Genomic DNA, 12,922 nt, shown 5'->3' with positions numbered 1-12,922 from the left:
ATGTTAAAAGTTTAGTTTAAAATTTTCTTTTAAAAATTAATTCAATAAATTTTGAATGAATGAAATTCAATTTGTATATATAGCAACAATGAGCATAAATCAAAACTGTTAGATTTGAACTATTTGAGAAAAACGTTTGAACATAAATCGAATCTGTGGTTTCGATTTAAAGAAACCTATAAATTGAAATCATTGATTTCGATTTACTATAGACAACTATTTACGGGATTGAAGTTGTTATAAATGAGGAGACGTCTAGTTGTAGCCTGAAAGATGAGAATGTCATCGGTAAAGTGGCAGGGATGGTACCTACAAAACTACTCTAACGTCTAAGTTAGTGTCTGACTAAGGTAGAAAATGTTATACTATCTCCAGTAGGGAACTCATCCCAGTTCCTGTTTATGACCCATCTGTCATAAAAAGTAACTCCACATCAACTTTTGCGTCATAAACAGTAAATAGGAACTCAAAGTATCTCTCTCTTCTCCATTAGGAGTAACTAACTTTAGTCCCTGTTGTGGTCCCACTTAATTAATTAATTAAAATACTTGTAATTAATGTAATTAATTTATTTTAATAATGTAATTTAAATATTTAAATTTAAAAATAATTCACTATTAAAAGATATTAATATTAAATAAATTCATATATAACAATAATACACAATAGATAATTCGGGGTTACACTAATTTGTAAAATTACTTAATACAAAGAAAAACATAATTAAACTCATAGTTGACGACAAGCATTGTGAAATTGCCATATGTGTTCAATCAAGTCCTCCTTCAATTGTCTATACTGCTGCCTATTTCGAAGTTAGGCATTTCTTTGGAGAAATTGATGATATGGTGCAAAATCTTCCTCTCCCAACTTAAGTTGTGATAAGCCATTTTCAACATCATCATACTCTAAGTCTTGAGCAAAATTTCCTGCATAGTTGTCTCTTTCATCCTCAACAATCATATTATGCAATATAATACAAGCTCTCATTATGTTGGCAAGCTTTTTCTTTTCCCAAAAACGAGCTGGACCACGTATAATTGCAAAGCGTGCTTGCAACACTCCGAATACTCGTTCCACATATTTTTTTTGCCCTTCTTGGTATTGTGCAAATAACTTGCGTTTCTCACCTTGTGGCTTTGAGATTGATTTGACAAATGTGGCCCATTCAGGATAAATACCATCTGCTAAATAGTATCCCATTGTATAATTATTACCATTAATAGTATAATTTACCTCCAAAGCACGGTCATTTAGAATATCATCAAACACTGGAGAACGATCTAACACGTTGATATCATTATTTGAACCAGAAACTCCAAAGAACGCATGCCATATCCAAAGGTCTGAAGATGCTACAACCTCAAGTACTATGATTGCAACCCCACGATAACCACTCATGTACATACCTTTCCACGCCTTTGGACAATTTTTCCATTGCCAATGCATGCAGTCAATGCTACCCAACATGCCAGGGAAGCCACGACCCTCCGCCATTTGTAGCAGGCGTTGTACGTCATTTGGATTGGGTTTTCGCAAGTATTCATCCTGGAACACAGAAATGACACCTTCAACAAATGTTTTCAAGCATTCAATTGTAGTGCTCTCGCCTATGCACACATAATCATCAACAGCATCAGCTGCTACGCCATATGCTAACATCCGTATCGCAGCGGTACATTTCTGAAGTGGCGACAAGCCTCTTCTTCCAGTTGCATCAACCCTCTGTTGGAAATACGAATAGACGTTTGAGAAAGCGTCTATTATCCGAAGGAACACATCTCTTCTCATTCAAAATCTCCGTCGGAAAATGTCAGCATTTTACACCGGTTCATCTGCAAAGTAATCTTGGAAAAGGCGATCATGTCCTGCTTCTCGATCTCTGTTGATCCATCTACGAGTAATTGGGATAGGGATTCTATCGATATCTTCTTCTTCTGAATCTTCGAGTAAATACTCATCGATCCAATTATCTATGAGTGTGTTATCTTGCCGTCTTCTTTTGCCATACAAAGCCTCATTGAACATATCATCAAAATTTCTAGCCATATGGAGAAATTTAATTTTTAGTTCTCTGTCAAGGTGAGAAACAAGAGTTGAAGTGGAGTTGTGGAGTCATTGATAGTTGATATTTATAAGTGTGTCTGCAATAAGTACCTTAACGGCTAGTTTTGTAACGGCTAGTTTTGCAAACGGCTATTTTTGCAATGGCTAGTTTTGCAACGGCTAATTTTTCTTAACGGCTAGTTTTGCAACGGTCACTTTCATGAATAATAACGACACAAAAATATTGACTAACTTAAAAACTTACATCAGAAATAAATAAAACAAACTACATCACATACCAGTAATACGCAATAAATAAATAAGAACATACTATATAACTCTACGAATATAAGGAACCATTAAGTAAACCACTTGGCCATTATTTTCTCACATGCAATCTCATGAAGAGCTCGTCGTTTCTCACTCACTGTAGATGTGTCAGCATTAAGTATTTGCATATCCATTTCCCTTTCTTTTGCTTTTATCTCCATTTCTTTAATATATCTCTGAGTTTGTAATTCTTGTTCTTTCATTGCCGCTTGAATTTCTAACTCCTTCTCTTTGATTGCCATCATATTTGCTCTATGTTCCTTCTCCTCTTCTCTTTCTTTTTTCCTTTCCATTAGTTCATTTTCTCTAACATTCTTAATATCTTCCATGAGAGATAACTTTTTGACAACCGATGATTTTCTTTCGCTAAAATCTTCAGACATCTGTGCTTTTCCCTTACCTCTTCGCTTGCTCTTCTTTGATCCTTGTGGGCGAACGGGAGAGTCCACACGTTTGATGAGGATGAGTATGCTCCAATTGCACTAACCTTGGTTCTCTTTGAGCCGCCACTCTGTGTAGGTAGTTGGCTTCTCCATTTTTGCTCCAACCGAAGCATGTTCCAATGCCTCTCAAAAGTGAACTTTTAACCATAATTTGTGGAATAAAGTTTATAAGCCAACTCCTTTATATCATCAACGTTCGAACCACTCCTTATGTTTCGACTAGCTTGATCGTAGCAACCAGCGAATTGTGCAACAGCCTTGTTGATCTTATACCATCGTTTCTTACATGCAACTACCCCCTTGTCATGTTGGTGCAAAATTCTACACAGTAGCTATGAATTCGACTCCAAAATGTTTCCCCCTTTTGATCGGTACCAACTACAGGGTCAGTTGAAATATTTGACCATCCACTGATCAGCATCTCATCCTCTTTCCAATGCCAGTGTTGAATACTATCTTGCCTCCGATCTTCAATATCATCATCATTAAGGTCGATAGCATCTAATCCACGAGGGTTGGCAAAATCTGAATATTGCGAATTTGGACTAGATTGTATAGGAGTCTGAGAGGATGGGTTAGAAGAGCCACCAACACCAGATGAGTTATGTCTTGATGCATTGAATTGAGTTAGAAACGGCAAAGAAGTTGGAGTAACATTTCCGATAGAGGGGTTAAATATGGATGAAAATGGAAAATGGGGTGTTTGTGAATTTTGATTTTGCGGTTGGAATATAGAAAATTGATTATTATAAGGAGTTTGAAAATTGAAATTAGAGAGATTTTGTGGATTTGGATTTTGAAATGTATTTGGTAGTATGAAGTTTTGATTTGGAACTTGAGAGTTTGATGTTTGAGATTGTTGGGTATTTGGAATTTGAGGAAAGTTTTGTAAGTAATTGAAGAAAGAGTTGAGTTGGTTTGGATCCATTTTTTCGAACAAAAAATAATAGTAGCAGAATTTTGATTTTGTAAACTTGGAAGAAGATGAAGAAGAGTAGTAGAGAGTGTGAGAATACAAGTGTATCTAAGTGGTATATATAGAGTAAAAAAATATTAATTTATTAATAATAACGGTAACATAGTAACGGCTAGTTTCTAACAGCTATTTTTGCAACGATTAGTTTTACAACGGCTAATTTAATATAATAATATAAATATAAATAATATTTAATATTATTTTTGATATAAATAATTAATATAAATTATTAATTAAATAAAAATTAATTATTTAATCTAATTAATTATTATAATTATTAATAAATTAATTATAATTTAATTATTATTTAAATAATTAATATAAATTATTAATTAAATAAAAATATAGTTATTTAATATAATTAATTATTATAATTATTACTAAATTAATTATTATTTAATTATTTAATATAATTATTTATTTTAATATAATTATTTAATATAATTAATTAAAAATTTATATAATTATTTATTTAAATAATAACTTGCCAAATGGCAAGTTATTATTCGTTGCTCTCAGTCCCCGTTCTTTGTCCCATCGGTCCTTGTGCAAGGACCCCGTTCCATTTTGCTCCAACGATCCCAGTTCCCCTTTTGTCAGAAACAGGATCTCAACATATGCCCATTGGAGTTGCTCTTAGAACAACTCCAACAGTTACAATTTGGAGTCTTTGTTACTGTGCGTGTCAGAAAAAGAAAGGAGGTAGCTGTTGGAGTGAAATGATGAGGAGTTTCTTCTCTTGGATCGAGAAAATGAGTCCCTCTGAAGAAGGACTTGGCTCTTTCAAAGATTGTTTGACATGTGGTTAATAGAAAAATAAAAATAATAATTTAAATAATTAAATTAAATTTAAGTTATTTGATAATTATAATAATTAATTATATTAAATAATTATTCTTTTATTTAAGTAATAATTATATTAAATTAATATTAAATATTATTTATATTGTTATATTAAATTATAATTAATTAAATTTATTTACATAAAATAATAAATTTAATTTTTACATCTTACAAAATAATTTTTAGTTGGATTGTTTAATTTTATTTATGAAATTTAAAATACTAATCACATTAAAAAATTAGCCGTTGTAAAACTAGCCGTTACAAAATTAGCCGTTGAAAACTAGCCATTATTATGTTATCATTATTATTAATAAATTAATATTTTATTACTCTATATATACTACTTACACATACTTTTATTCTCACACTTTCTTCTATTCTTCTTCATCTTCTTCAAAGTTTACGAAATTAAAGTTCTGGTGATATTATTTTTTGTTCGAAAAAATGGATCCAAACCAACTCAACTCTTTTTTCAATTATTTACAAAACTTATATAGGAAATTTTTCTCAAGGCTTAGAGTATGACAATGTCGAAAATGGTTTATCACAACTTCAGCTGGGAGATGAAGATTTTGCACCATATCATCAATTTCTCTAAAGAAATGCCCAATTTCGAAATAGACAGCAACATAATAAACAGTTGAAAGAGTATCTGATTGAACACATGTTAATTTCACAATACTTGTCGTTAACTATAGAGCTTAACTATATTTTTTTATATTAAGTATTTTTACAAATTAGTGTAATCTCGAATTATATATTATGTATTATTTTTATATATAATTTTTTAATATTAATATTTTTTAACAGTAAATTATTTTTAAATTTATATATTTAAAAAATATTATTATAAAAAATTATAATTATATTAATTTTAATTATTTTAATTAATTAATTAATTAATTAAGTGGAACCACAATAGGGACTAAAGTTAGTTTCTTTTAATGGAGAAGATAGAGATGTTTTGAGTTCCTATTTACTGTTTATGACGTAAAAGTTGATGTGGAGTTACTTTTTATAACAGATGGGTCATAAATAGGGGTTGGGTTGAATTCCTAATGTGGAGTTACATTTTATGACATGTGGGTCATAAATAGGGACTGGATTGAATTCCGTATTGGAGATGGTCTTAGGGTAAGGTTAGTTACCTCTGGAAAGGTCAGCCATTTCTTTATATATTTGGCATCCTATTGTGGGCCTCTCCAGGGATCGTGGGCATCCCACTATCCCTAGATTTCTGTATCTCCCGTCATCGTCGTGCTCTAGAAGCATTTAGTTCAGAAATCGGTAGAATAAATCTTTACAATAGTCCCTGAAATTTGCGTGAATACTCAATGTAGTCCTTAAGATTCCAATTTTTCCATAGTAGTTCTCTAGACAGAGCTCCGAGCACTCATAGTGGTCCCTGGGTATATTTTTTGTGATGAGTCATCACCGGAGCGCTTACGTGGCGTCGTTTCACCACGTTGGAGCCAGCTTAACTGACACGTTTCCAATTTATACCTACATTAGTCCCTCCCTCTATATTTAACCCTAAATTCCAAAATTCAAATCCCTAATCTTCTTCTTTGACAGCTCCTAGTCTCTGACCTTGTCAGCAGCCCACTTCTTTCTTCCAAGCTCCTTCAGGCCTACTTCTTTCTTCCAAGCTTCTTCGGAACATTGATGATTGGATTTTTGACGGTTTAGAATTTCATTAATGAAATCTCGTTGTAAAGTATAGTTTCTAAACCAAACAATGATCCTTTCATACAAAAGATTGTTTGTCACAAGTAACAAACCCCTAAATTTATAAACCGAAGTATTGAAACCTCGGGTCGTTCTCCCTAGGAATTACAATAGAGTGTCTTGTTATTGGTTGTGAGTTATTTTGGGGTTTTGATATGAAGCATGAAAGATAAATGGCAAGAAAGTAAACTAACAACTATAAAAGGCTCTTGGCAAGGTATGAAAATTAGAAGTTCTATCCTAGTTATCCTTCTCAATTGTGATGAGAATTGTTCATTGCTACCACTTAGTTAACCCTTACTAAAGAAAGGAAAGTCAAGTGGATGAATTGACTTGAGCCACAAGTCCTAGCCAACTCCCAAGGAAAGACTAGCTTTAGTGCACTCCAAACCAATTAGCAATCTCTCTAATTATCAATCAACAAAGGAATTAGATAACTCAAGAGTCACTAATTACTCTACCTAGGCCAAGAGGAACAAAATCTACACTAAAATCCAACCAAGCATTTCATCAAACACTTGGAAGGCATAAAAGGAAAACATAGCAAATCAACAACAAGAATGAAATCTAACAACAATTATTGAAAGGAATTAACAACAACAATCAAAAGAAACATATTTATCATGAATTACCTTTATTGAATTGAAAGAGAGTAAAAGGAACAATACTAGATCTATAACAAAATACAAGAACAACATAAGAGAGATTATAACAAAAGAATGGAAGAAGAATGAATGTAACTATAAGGGATTGAGATGTAGAAGTAGAAGAAAGCAAAGATTAAAACCTAGATCTAAGAACTAAACCTAATCCTAATTCTAGAGAGAAGTGAGAGCTTCTCTCTCTAAAACTCTAAAACTAATCCTAATCATCCACTAATGACTAAAGTTCTTCTAGTGATGCCTTTTTCTTAATCCTTCATCCTTTTATTCCTTTCCCTTAGCAATTTGGCGCCAAAAATGGGTTCAGAAACCCTCTCAAATCGCCAGGCACGTGTTGCATTAGTGAGGTCATGTGCCGTCATCGACGCGTTCGCGCACGGCACGCGTGCGCGTCCTTGGCCTGTATCGCAATGTGCGCGCGAGCGCCTTGTGCGCGTGCGCATGCATGGCCTAGATCAATTCTTTGGCTTTTCATGCTTCTCTCCACTTGCATGCTTTCTTCCTTGCTTCCTTTGATCCATGCCTAGCCTATTTCAACATGAGATTACTAGCAAACACATCAAGGCATCTTATGGAATCAAAGAGAAACTAGAATTCATCAAAATAAGGCTTAAAAAGCATGTTTTTACACTTAAGCACAAATATGGGAGAGATAATGAAACCATGCTAATTCATAGGCTAAATGCGAGAAAAGGTCATCAAAATACCCCAAATTCAATACAAGATAAACCGTCAAATTGGGGTTTGTCAAACATCACCGACGAACGAATTCATATGCAAAGCAAGCAATTGTAGGTTACTAATGTTCCCAATCTTAGGAGGAATCTCTCCAGACAGTGAGTTTTGCCATAAAATCAAGTTGGTAAGATTCTAAAGCTTTTGAAACTCCCTTGGAATAGAACCTTCTAGCTGATTCTACACTAAATCCAATGTCTCCAAGCTGTAACACTTACTAATCTCGGCTGGTATTGGCCTCGAGAGAGCATTCAGTCTCGCAGCGAATAACCCTAAGCTTCTTCAACTTGGTAATTGATTTAGGAATTCTCCCTGTTAAGTTGTTGCTATATATAACTAACTCCTCAAGTGAAGTTAAGTTCCCAAAATCTTTAGGTACCTCACCATGCATATAATTTTCACAAAGGTAAAGCTTCCTAAGTTTTGTTATATTCCAAATTGGGGATAGAATTTCTCCATGGAACCTGTTTGTACAAAGATCTAGAATCTCCAAATTATGACAATTAGCAAAACCATCCGGATTTGGACCAGAAAGAAAATTATTTGAGAGATTCAACTCAATTAGCCTTGGAAGGTCACAGATTCTAGAAGATAAAGTGCTATATAGATTAAGGTGGTAGAGTTTAACAGAAGTTACCAATGATGAATGGGTACATTGCACACCAGTCTAATTACATGGTACTCTCGGTCTTAGTCAGTCACTTCCTCTATACTCTCTCTTGCTGCCGGTCAGATCTTTATTTTCACCAATCTCCTCTCTTCTAGTTTTGAACTTTTCATTCTTGCTTGGTGATCAATGTTTAGTTGTTGAGAAAACTTAGAAAAAAAGAAATATGCAATGTTTGCATTTGTTGTGATGTGTGAACTTTGAAAAAGATCCATGTCTTCTTTGCATTTGAAGAAAGAAGTGGGCTACCGTTCGGTGTTTGACAGGGTCTAGGGGCTGTCGAAGAAGAAGATTAGGGTTTTGGAATTTAAGATTAAATATAGAGGGAGGGACCAATGTGGATATAAATGGAAACGTGCCAACTAATCTGCCTCCAACATGGCGAAACGACGCCACGTAAGTGCTCTGGTGATGACTCATTACCAGAAATATGCCTAAGGACCACTATGAGTACTCGGAGCTCTATCTGGAGGACTACTATGAAAAAATTGGGATCTTGAGAATTACATTGGGAATTCACGCGAATCTCAGGGATTATTAGGGGGATTTACTCAAATCGGTAGTTTTGTCAATGGCTATGAGATCTAATGATGAATATGAACCCGATCTTATATATTGTGTTAGTCTTGAACAATAAACATACTTAAATCTATCATTTTAAAATTGGCAAAACAATTTAGATGTTGAATTTTGATTTTTTAATATACTTTTTAAATAATTATTCAAATATTTTTACATATTTTTTTATTATATGACAAATATAAAATCAATTTTTTAAATACAAAAGTTACTATTCATAAAAAATATAAATTTTTTATCATTATTGTCTTATTAAAAAGTATTTTTAATTTTCTCATTAAAAATTTTAAAAATATTTTTTACAAACAATTTAATAATTTGATGATATTTTTAAGAGTAATTATCTAAATCAGTCCTTGAAAATTTTAAGATCGGATACTTTAGTCCCATAACTTTTGAAATACACAAAAAAACCCTCCTAAATTTAAATCCGATGGACAAATCGATCTCTGACCTTGTTTTTCGGTCAATGACAAACGAAAAATGCTGACATAGAGACATGAACAAGCACATGTAGACAACTCAGTTGTCCACGTGTGGAAACAAGATAAATTAGTCCCTTAACTTAGGACTTTAAAATTGTGTTATTTTGAATCTATCTCAAATGATTATGCTTCTTTCTTCATTCTCAACAAGATAATAATACTCTTCATTCATTAATTCTACATTTTTAATAATCAAATATCATCTTTCGAAATCAATCTCATTGCCATAAATTCAAACTTCTCTTCCATCAGACTCAAGTCCCTTTAAATCATAAGGCCACTTAATAGAAGAAATAACTAATGAACTAAAGCACTAACACAACAACCACCACCAATTAACATGAGAAATAAAAATCAATTTGAAATACAGTAGCCACCACTCATTAATAATTAAGAATGAAATAAAAAATTAATTAGAAACCTTTTTGAGAGACTAAAAGAAGAAAAAGAATGAGAAGTTAGGCTCGCATGAGGAAAAAGGCTTTGATGGTGATGGTTGGAAGAACAGGAAGATTGGAAGCTACCTTCGAAAAACCTTTATGTTATGTTCTTCTTATTTAAGTGGCTAGATAACGTGAATTTGACAACAATGACTGAAATTGGAAGGCATGTCTGGCAAGCACTACGTGAAGAGGAAGATGATGAGAAGGCGTTGGCGATTGCAATGGCAGAGTTCGGTAAACTAGAACTAAAATCGCAGCTTCAAGCTCAGGAAAAGAAAGAATGGCAAAAACAGACGATTGGATGAGGAGGAAAGTTGCAAAACTGAGAATGATGGCTGTGAGGAAAATGGAAGAAGAAAGACACACATTTTAAAGTCCTAAGTCCATGAGACTATGACTAATTTGTCGTGTAACAATTCAGTTTAAATTTCATTTTAGAGAGTAAAGTGGAGTGAAACCCCAAAGTGGTCTCTGGGATTCACAAAATGCACCGATTTAGTTCTTGACTTCCCAATCGCACTAATTAAGACCTTCAGATTGAAAAAAAAAGCATCAACGTGGTCCCCCTCATATTTTCCGTTCATATTTCTTGCCGGCGGGAGTGATGTGACGAATGATTGTCACGCTGGAGTGTCTAACGGTTGGTTGATGTGAAAAATGAAAGTTTATGACCCAATTTGGTCCCTGATCCCTTTTTAAACCCTAACTCAGAAGTAACGCAGAACTTCTTCTTCTTCTTCTTCCCTGCTCATTCTCGCACCCATTGCTTTGCTGGTTGGATGATGGTTGGACGTGCAGATGAAGGAAAGGGAAGTTCTATGCGATCAACCACAAGGAGGCCAAGTCAGAGCAGAGGCACGCGAGTACCATAGCGGTGTGGGTGTGGGAAACGTCCTGTGCTCCGATGCTCTGGAATGGAAACCCACCCAAATAAGCCCTTCTTTGGATGCTTGAATTACAACGTGAGTTTTCCTAAAGATTTGTTGTTGACTATTTTTATGGTAACTGTTAAATTTTGTGTTCACAGAGTAGTGGAAGAAGATGGTGTGGGTTCTTTCGATGGGCAGATATTGTAGAAGATGATAAAGGAAATTTGGAAGACACTACGGAATACAACAATGAAGAAGTGAGCGTCGGTCTTGCTTTGAGGATTAGCAATTTGGAGGCTGAGTTAAGGACCCAGAAATATATGATACAAATGTTAGGATTGCTGGTTTTTTCTCTGTTAGTTGTTGTTTTAGTTGTGATGGTAAAAATGTAAGAACTGTGTTTGAAAGTATCTGTTAATAAATGTATGGAAACTCTTTAGTTTATTGGTGTGTTATTTATAGATAGATTTTACAAAAATAGAATCCAAACTGAATGAACAGAAGAGGTAAACTGATAATAGTAGTTGTAGATTATAAACAAGACATTGTTAATGTAACACACGATCAGTTGACCACATAAGGATAAATAAAATGAAACAGCTAAGAGTATTTACTACCAAAATCAAAGTAAACCATACAGTCTGCTAAGAGCTATTCTTGTAGAGAAATAACAAAAAAAACCAGAAAATCAACCAATGTCCAAATCCCATATATATTCTGAAATCAGCAGCTAGAACATCCAAAATCAAGGGTTTTTCTTTCTTGGTGCCTTGAACTGTGGTGTTGGAACAAACTTCATGAAATTTGCCAACCTTGAAGATGTGGCTACACTTGCTCCTTGCATGGGATCGACAGAAGTAGTTACTGGTTGTGGTGAGGTCCTCCGTTTGGTTGGTAATTTAGGTGGCCTTTTTGTTCTTGGTGGTGGTGCGGTGGTGCCTGAGTAAAGTGTGATAATTAGTATGAGTTAGTGTGAAAAGGGGAGTTAAATCAAGGAAGTAAACAACAAATATTTTGGGACATTTTATACCTCATCTTGTGTTCCACCATAGCTTGGTTGGGATAATTCAACCTCTTCAGTTTGCGGTGCAAACACTGGTGGTGAAATGTCAGCTGCTTGTGGTCCCGGAATGGTAGTGTTGCTTGCTTCAGCTGCAGGTGTACTCCCAGTAGGAGTAGCTTTGGCCTTGGAAGTTGCCACAGCAGCTGCAAGAGCAGCAGCAAGCTCATCAGCTCTCTTCTGTTTACATGCCCTCTTGGTGTGTCCCTTTACACCACAATATGTGCATGCGAATGGCTTGATTTATCTCTTTAGGATAACAGTCTGCTTAGATTTCTTGTTTACACTAGTATCCTCATCAGCGTCCTTTCTTCTTTTAGTTGTGAGTTTTCCTGATTTTTGTTTGATGTTAGGAGCCTGGGGCTGACTGTATGCTGATTTTCCCACATGGATTGGCCCGGGAGAGGATTGATGTAATGTTCATAGGTTCTCCCGTATGAATCCATTGTGACCAAGGGGTGACAAAAATCCTCTTATCTCTTGTTCACCCATGCAAGAGTAGCACAGGCATGAACACAGGGGATGCCTACAGCACACCAAACAAAAGGCAGTTCAAGTCCAGACCATGTCAGTTAATAGTTCAAGTAAAAACAACCTAAATAGAAAATAAATATAATGTAAATGTAACAAAAATTACATGTTAACATCCAGAACTGGCAGGTGCAAAGTCTTTTGCCTAGATCGACAACCATGTTTGTTGGGTGTCCATGAACCTCAAACTTTTCATAGTCTTCATCCCCAGTCCATATAGGAACCCAGTTCTTTGACTCTTTCCTTACCTTTTCTAACCGGCTCTGAATAACTGGAGGAAGTTTTTCGACGTGGTTGTTCAACTTTATCTTGTTCTTTGCAATGGACCTCATAACGAATATCCTTACCTCTTCAAGCAATGTGATGATTGGCTTGCTCCTAGCCTCTTTGATCCTTGCGGTGAAGACCTCACATGCGTTATTGCATATATTATCCAGTTTTGGCCTGTGGCTAAATTGAGACTTCGTCCATGAATGCCTAGACCACTTATTAAGGTATGTCTATGCTTCCTCACTGACTCTC

General features: G+C 34.6%; 2 protein-coding genes across 2 annotated transcripts; both read right to left on the bottom strand.

Annotated features, from left to right (window-relative positions):
- Window positions 1-816: 816 nt before the first annotated feature.
- On the bottom strand, window positions 817-2,049 carry LOC130939906 (uncharacterized). The gene is made up of 2 exons (XM_057867973.1): window positions 1,828-2,049; window positions 817-1,725 (listed from the first exon to the last, which is right to left on the bottom strand). The coding sequence occupies exons 1-2, from the start codon at window positions 2,047-2,049 to the stop codon at window positions 817-819; spliced, it is 1,131 nt and encodes a 376-aa protein (XP_057723956.1).
- A 1,062-nt stretch (window positions 2,050-3,111) lies between these two features.
- Window positions 3,112-3,747, bottom strand: LOC130939905 (uncharacterized). The gene has a single exon (XM_057867972.1). The coding sequence runs from the start codon at window positions 3,745-3,747 to the stop codon at window positions 3,112-3,114; it is 636 nt and encodes a 211-aa protein (XP_057723955.1).
- Window positions 3,748-12,922: the final 9,175 nt, after the last annotated feature.

The sequence above is a fragment of the Arachis stenosperma genome, chromosome 7, assembly GCF_014773155.1.
Source record: "Arachis stenosperma cultivar V10309 chromosome 7, arast.V10309.gnm1.PFL2, whole genome shotgun sequence".
Classification (NCBI taxonomy): domain Eukaryota; kingdom Viridiplantae; phylum Streptophyta; class Magnoliopsida; order Fabales; family Fabaceae; genus Arachis; species Arachis stenosperma.
Note: the sequence above shows the minus strand (reverse complement) of the source record. Positions and strands in the feature narration are given on the sequence as shown.